This window comes from Sinocyclocheilus grahami, unplaced genomic scaffold, assembly GCF_001515645.1.
Source record: "Sinocyclocheilus grahami isolate Dianchi unplaced genomic scaffold, SAMN03320097.WGS_v1.1 scaffold1574.1, whole genome shotgun sequence".
NCBI lineage: Eukaryota > Metazoa > Chordata > Actinopteri > Cypriniformes > Cyprinidae > Sinocyclocheilus > Sinocyclocheilus grahami.
Window position 1 is genome coordinate 125,049 of NW_015506753.1, and position 7,288 is coordinate 132,336.

The window sequence follows — 7,288 nt, forward strand, 5'->3', positions numbered from 1 at the left end:
ACACACACACACACACACTTATACACTTACACACACACACACACACACTCTTATACACGTACACACTCGCTCACACACACACTCACTCTTATACACTTACACACACACAGGTTTGTTTTTATGGTTTATGGGTTCTCTCCATAGGCGTAATGGTTTTTATACTGTACAGACCGTATATTCTATTGCCCTACACCAACCCTACCCCTAAACCTACCCCTCACAGGAGACTTTCTGCTATTTCAGATTTTCAATACACTCCATTCTGTGTGATTTATAAGCGTTTTGAAAAGTGGGGACATGGGGTAATGTCCTGAAAAGTCACCTTCTCCTTGTAATACCTATGTCATACCTTTGTCATTTTACAAATTTATTTCCTCATTTGTCACAAAAACACGTACACACACACACACACACACACACACACACTCACTCTCTTATACTTGCACACTCTCACATGCTCACAAACTTACACACACACACGCTCACACTTACTCACCCACTAACACACACGTAAACACTCACTACGTGAAGTTCGCAGAAACCAGTGAAATTTGCTCGATTGAGTTTTATTGAAACTGAACAAACAAAAAATAAAAGTTATAAATACAAACATCTGACCAGCCGGCCATAGCTCTTAAGGTAAGCCAGACCAAACCCTCACCAGCAAATCCCAAATGGAAAAAAACATCTGAAGTTATAATATCAGTATACCAGTTTTTAAAAAACACAATTCAACTACTTCTAGAAATGCTAAACAGACACCTAAACAGCACTCCTGCTACAAAACTTTTTTTTTTTTTTCCTTCTCGTGGATTATTTTCTCCACTTCTGCAAAAAAACCAGACAAAAGTAAAACAAAAAGCTGAAACGAAGCTCTAGTCGACAGCTATTATTTACACGCGAGTCCCTATGCCACTAGCACTGAGAGAGAGAGACGATGAGAACGGAGGACTGCGGGAAGGACGACATCTTTCTGGAAGGCCATTTCATGATTTGAACGTCCTTTCACGCGCACGCTTGCTCGGAAGTATCAGTGTCTTCTTTAAAACGCTCATGGTGGAGTTTAAAACAAGGAGGATGTGGGAATAAAAGTGTTGTGTCCGTTTAAGACAAGCGTCCCGCCGGGGCCACGGACAGAATCTACAGGGCTACTGGAGGATAGAAAAGTCAAACAAACACAGCTGGCCAATCACGGTCTAGTTTCTCAGGACGAGGGCGGGCTGCGCGTCTACTTCCACTGCTGGCCGTAGGAGTCCTGGGAGAACTCGAGCGAGTCGTTGCTGTAGCCGTAGCCGGCGGCGTAGTCGGAGCCCAGGGGCTGCTGGGCGATGGGCTGCGAGCCCCAGTTTTGCTGGTTGGTCTGACGGCGTTTGGAGTCCGGCTGGTTAAACACGTCTGCCTTCCTCTTCCCGCCCACGTTTCCGCCGCGGTTTCCTCGCGCGCCTCTGATGCCGCGGCCCCGGGGGGCCTGGAAGGGCCCGCCCCTTCCCCCGCCACGGCCCCTGTCGTAAGCGTAGTATGGGTCATCGTAGCCGCCTCGGTAGTCATGGTAATCGTAACCATAGTAATCATCGTAGTACTCCTCGTAACCGTAGTAATCGGGCGGGTAGGCGTATCCGCCCCGCCCACCACGCCCGCGGCCACGCCCCGGAGGAGGCATGCGGGGGGGAGGGTAGTAATAATAGTCATCATACCTGAACAGGTGGAGACAGACACACCGTCAGAGCTAAACCTGACAAATACTGCCTCCTCGTTTGTAAAAACAGTATACAACCCTCATAATACATTAAAAATCTGTATACAATTTGCATATTCCAGGTCCGTTTGGACCCGAAGAATCTTTGATTTATAAAACAGTCTTAACTAATATTTTTCGACTAAAGCCATATTTTATCTGATCATCAACTTCTCATTGATGAGTAAATGTAGAATTTTTTTTTTTTAAAGTTTTGAATATTGGCATGTCAATGTATGTTACCAAAAAGAATTTGAGAAATTCATTGAAATTTCAAATTACGCATAAGCCACACCAAAAAATATATGCATAATGTGCATGCATCTCTTCCGGGTCAAAACAGACCCGAATGCGTTCTGAGGTTAAACTGCAGAAATGCAGAGCTAGGGCTGTGTTAGTGTTTATAATCGTCTCACCCTGAGCTTCTGCTGGTCTGTCGGGCAGCTTGTCGTTCTTTCCTCTTCTTATCTGGAGGTTTGGCCAGCACGATCTCGATCTGCTCACCGCCCAGCTCTTTACCGTTCATCTCCTGCATCGCCTGCACACACACACACACGGACAGACTATTATTATACTATATTATTTACTATAACCATTACTGATTTCAGCATAATCTTCATTATTTTTAATTTTATTTAATGGTCACTGCAGAAATAATGAAATCCGTACTCAAATCTATAATTATGCATGTCCAACATTTTGGTAACAGAGTTGCATGCACACAGTAAAATAAGGCCAGTTTGTGAAAATCAACACTTTCTCACTAATTTGATGAAAACAAGGTTTGTAAGTGTGCAGGCGCTTCACCTTGACTGCGGCGTCTCGCTCCTCGAAGTGAACAAAGGCGTAGTCCTTCAGCTTCTTGACGCGCTCCAGTTTGCCGAACTGAGAGAAGGTGTTCTCCAGCAGCTCCTCTGTGACCGGCGTGGCCAGCTTACGCACAAACAGCACCTTCACCTGACGAGACAGAGCACATCGTCACACATCACACTACATACAGAGAGAGCTGTGCATGCTCACACACTGACCTTGGCCATGACCTCGGGGTCAGGCTCTGCGACGGGGTCGGCCCACTCCACGGTCACAGGGTTCCCCCACACCTTCACCTTCCCGCTCATGAGCCTGCGCCGCGCCTGAGCCGCCGACTTATGATCCTCATACTCCAGAAAACAGAAGCCGCGGTTCTTCCTCTTATCATCCGGCTGTGTGTACAGAATGACCTCCTGCAGACCCTCTGAAACACACACACACGCGCACCATTAACACACACACACACACACACACACACACACACACACCTCTGCTGCAGACACCTCACCTGTGACTTTGCCAAAGTCCTCCAGGATACTCTCCCGGGTCTTGTTCTTTGGAATGGACCCGACAAACAGACGGTTGTTGGCCACAGAGATGCAGACGCCCAGATATTTGCCCGACCGGATCTCGTAGTTATCACACTGATGCCAAACACACACACACACACACACACCAGTTACACACCGTAACATTTCAGAGTAATAATGTTTTGAATGTGTAGGTTTCATAAATTTAGACCGTTTTGAGCAGTCGTGTTCAAAGGAATTTAATGAAATCCATAGAAGTCAGTACTGGTGATATTCAAATACAATTTCTAAAATACTGATAAAATATGCATCAAACTGGTTTTGCAGTAGTTCTTGTTCAAGATTTAAATTTGAAAGAATTTCTCAATTTTTAAAACTTGCTGCCAGATTCTGGAAGATCAATTCTTCTAACAGTGGAACAAGAGCATGTGGTGCTGGTTCTGATCGGTCTATAATGCCTATAAAATAGTCTTCACGTATTTCACAACACTTCAGCATGTGATTCTTATCAAGTAGGGGTCATCCGTCATGCACGGATCTAATATAGGCTACTGATACACATGGCTCTCTGCTTACTTTTCTTTTTAGGAGCACCTTCTGATCAACGATCAACAATTCTGATCAAAAACTATCCTTCCTAATACGAGGTGACATGTGACTCCTTAAAGTGACTTACAGGGGTATTCTCTTTTTACCTCATTTTCATCTGTCAGATTTAAAAAAAACGTATGTTTATAAGCTTTTTAAAATTTCTATTTAAAACAATATAATAAGAATTAGAATGAGACAAATAAGTTACCAATCATATGAAATTAGTATTAATAAAAATTAATTTGTGGTGGCACAGAAGAACACAAAAGTGGCTTGTAGGTGCATTTTCAGACGTTTAATGAGGCTCAGAGGGGGCATGAGTGCAATTAAATGATTTAAATAACTGAAATTATACTAAAAATGAAACTGAATCCGCCAGCAGGTGGCGACAAGTCACTGATTTTATCACTGAGTCATTCATTCAATCGATTCGTTCGAACGGCTGAATCATTCAGGAATGAAGCAAGTCTTTATGAATGGGTGATCATGAATCACTGACTCACTAGATTCCTTCAAAAACGCACTTTCATTCATGAATGAAGCACCGCTGTGTTTGCTTTTAGAGATGCGCAGCCGCTGAGCTGTTACTATAGTTGGAACCCAATCATTAGTGCCGCTTCGTTGTCTTTGACAGAACATATAGGAGAACTTTTCAAATAGTGCCATAAACAACATTTATTTCAAACGTAATTCAAGCAGTTTCAAGAAGCGTGGGAACCCTGGTGTGTGCATGTACATATATAGTTGATTAAAACTAATAATAAAAAATAAAGCCTCGGCACGAAAGTTGAAGCACAAATTACTAACTGCAGAAGTATTTCTGTCTTGTTTTCCAGTTTAAACATCTTTAAATGAAGATGCATTTACTGGAGAAGCAAAATTACTAAAGATAATGAGTCTTGTTTTTTAATTTTATTTTTTTAAGCAAATTTATATTTAATACAAGAAAAAATATCTGCCAACGGGGTTAGAAAAATAAGTTTCTTTTTATGACTTCATTGGCATATTGGAAAATATTTTTGCATAGGAGCTAACTTTGTTTTTATATATTTTATGTTTTGAATTGATTTCATTAAATTACAGCAATTTTTTTCCATGTGCTTTTGGAATTTTTGTTATTACTATTTAGGTTTAATTTGTTATTTTTGTCGTTTTGTCTTGCAAAATGACAACAAAAAAAATTTTTTTAATTACGCTAACAAAAGTTAATTAATAAAAGTATAATAGTATATAAATATATCTAAAATAACACTGTATAAGGGGCTAACGACTGATTTTCATTCATTGTTGTTAGTGATTATGGATCAGCGTGTAAGCCGACGGTGAGCATCAGGACGACCCGCACCAGTTTGACAGCCTCCTGCGCGGCTTCTTTGCTGCAGAAGGTGATGAAGGCGTAGCCGCGGTTCTGACCGGTGAGAGGATCCATCATCAGCCTCAGATCCCAGATAGAGCCGGCCTTCTCAAACAGAGGAACCAGCTCGTCCTCGTACAGATCCCGCGGGATCTTCCCCACAAACACCTGCAGGAACACACACAGACACACAGACAGAGACACAGACACACAGACAGAGACACAGACACACACACACACAGACAGACACACAGACAGAGACACAGACACACAGACAGAGACACAGACACACAGACAGAGACACAGACACACAGACAGAGACACAGACACACAGACAGAGACACAGACACACAGACAGAGACACAGACACACAGACAGAGACACAGACACACAGACAGAGACACAGACACACAGACAGAGACACAGACACACACCCACAGACACAGACGCACACAGACACAAGCAGAAGCTCTTCACACTATCAGTCAGAGCCACAGGACGTCAACAGACAGACAGACACAGACACAGACAGAGACACACACACACACACTCACACACAGAGACACAGACAGAGACACAGACACACAGACACAGACAGACAGACACAGACAGACAGAGACACAGACAGAGACACACACACACACACACAGACACACACACACACACACACACACACACACAGACACACACACACACACACACACAGAGAGACAGACACACACAGACAGACAGACACACACAGACAGACAGACAGACAGACACAGACAGACAGACACACAGAGAGACACAGAGAGACAAGCACACAGAGAGACACAGACACACAGAGACACAGACACACAGAGGTCAGCTCAGTCGCTCAGCACTGGCGCTCACAGAACCGCGAGAGTGTGACAGTAAACCTCAGTGCCGATGCCGGGCTGTGGGCCGGAAAACACTTCCTCTGGAGGAGGGCCGCCGTACTTCCTCTGGCCTGTCGTGACGTCTAGAGTGTATCCCGTCCTCTCCAGCAGATCCTGAGACACAATCAGTACATCACAGCATGAAGATCAGCCTAACAGCGATGCTCAAACAGGCAGAGGAGGAGACATTGTTCTAGCTGACTACGAAATCTATGGCCACTGAGTGTCTCTCCCGATGTTACGTGACATTATTGCTCTCAAGCTGTTTTACTGAAGTCTTTTAAAAGTCCAAATGCATCATCAGAGAAACACTAATTACACATCATAAACAGAAAACTGCTATTTCAGCTGAAAATCTTTTGGAACATCGCTACTTAAAATGATTTACAATAAAACAAGATTTAAGATTTCAGAAACTCCATGAATTAGCATCTGGAATCCTAATATATATATATGATTTTAGTTACTTTTTCTAATGTACAGATTAGGGATGCACCTATATGAAAATTTTGGCCGATACCGATAACCGATATCACAGAAGTGTGGACAATGGAGTGAAAAAGCTTGAGAAGCACAGGTATATTCACGGTTCTAATTGTGGCCACGAAACAGCTGCAGTACCTTTATCTTGGCCTCATCGGGGCCTTTCGTGGACTCCTGCACTTTATTGCCCTGCTTTTCCCGCTGCCGGTACGTCTTCATCACGCCGCACAGGAAGGCACTCTTATTCTGGAACCAATCAGAGGAAAGGACGTGACATCAAATACGTCTGAATGTACAACAAACGAGGGGAACACAGAAGTATAAACTGTTTTTCTCAGTAGGCATGTTTACATGCACTCATTTTCATCAACTCTGAAAGTTCTGCAATCTTATTCACATTGTCATTTTCATGTGCATTTGTGTATTCCAAACCAAACTGCATCAGTCAAACTGGAGAAAGTCACGGCTATAATATCACCGTTACTGTGATTATAATCGTTGCTTTCAACTCGATAACATATCTAAAAGGAAAGCTTGACGAATGTCAAAATAACCAAATATTTTGTAAATATTCAGCTCAAAAGATGTAAATAAACATATGCACATTCGTAAGAAATAAAGAAAAAGAAATGCAGTCACATGCTTAATTGTTTATCCTATTGATCAGACTGTTTCAGGTCTACACCCATTTCAATCCGATCAAAGTCTTTCTGATCTGACTGCTAGCGGATGATGTGTGTGTGTGTGGTGTGCGTGAGTGTGAGTGAGTGAGAGTGAGTGAGTGAGTGAGTGTGCGTGAGTGTGCGAGTGAGAGTGAGTGTGCGTGTGCGAGTGAGTGTGCGTGAGTGTGAGTGTGAGTGTGAGTGAGTGTGAGTGAGTGTGAGTG

General features: G+C 43.1%; 1 protein-coding gene across 2 annotated transcripts in view; it reads right to left on the reverse strand.

Annotated features, from left to right (window-relative positions):
* Nucleotides 1-549: 549 nt before the first annotated feature.
* The window catches only part of LOC107571276 (heterogeneous nuclear ribonucleoprotein R-like), a 15,785-nt gene continuing 9,046 nt past the window's right edge, over nt 550-7,288 (reverse strand). For both annotated transcript variants that reach the window (XM_016257592.1, XM_016257591.1), the window contains exons 4-11: nt 6,541-6,648; nt 5,920-6,033; nt 5,012-5,188; nt 3,054-3,189; nt 2,764-2,969; nt 2,543-2,692; nt 2,152-2,273; nt 550-1,694 (exon numbers count right to left, since the gene is read on the reverse strand). In XM_016257592.1, coding sequence (XP_016113078.1) covers nt 1,229-1,694; nt 2,152-2,273; nt 2,543-2,692; nt 2,764-2,969; nt 3,054-3,189; nt 5,012-5,188; nt 5,920-6,033; nt 6,541-6,648 — 1,479 coding nt within the window. In that variant the 3' untranslated portion in view covers nt 550-1,228. The remainder of the gene's footprint in view (nt 1,695-2,151; nt 2,274-2,542; nt 2,693-2,763; nt 2,970-3,053; nt 3,190-5,011; nt 5,189-5,919; nt 6,034-6,540; nt 6,649-7,288) is intronic.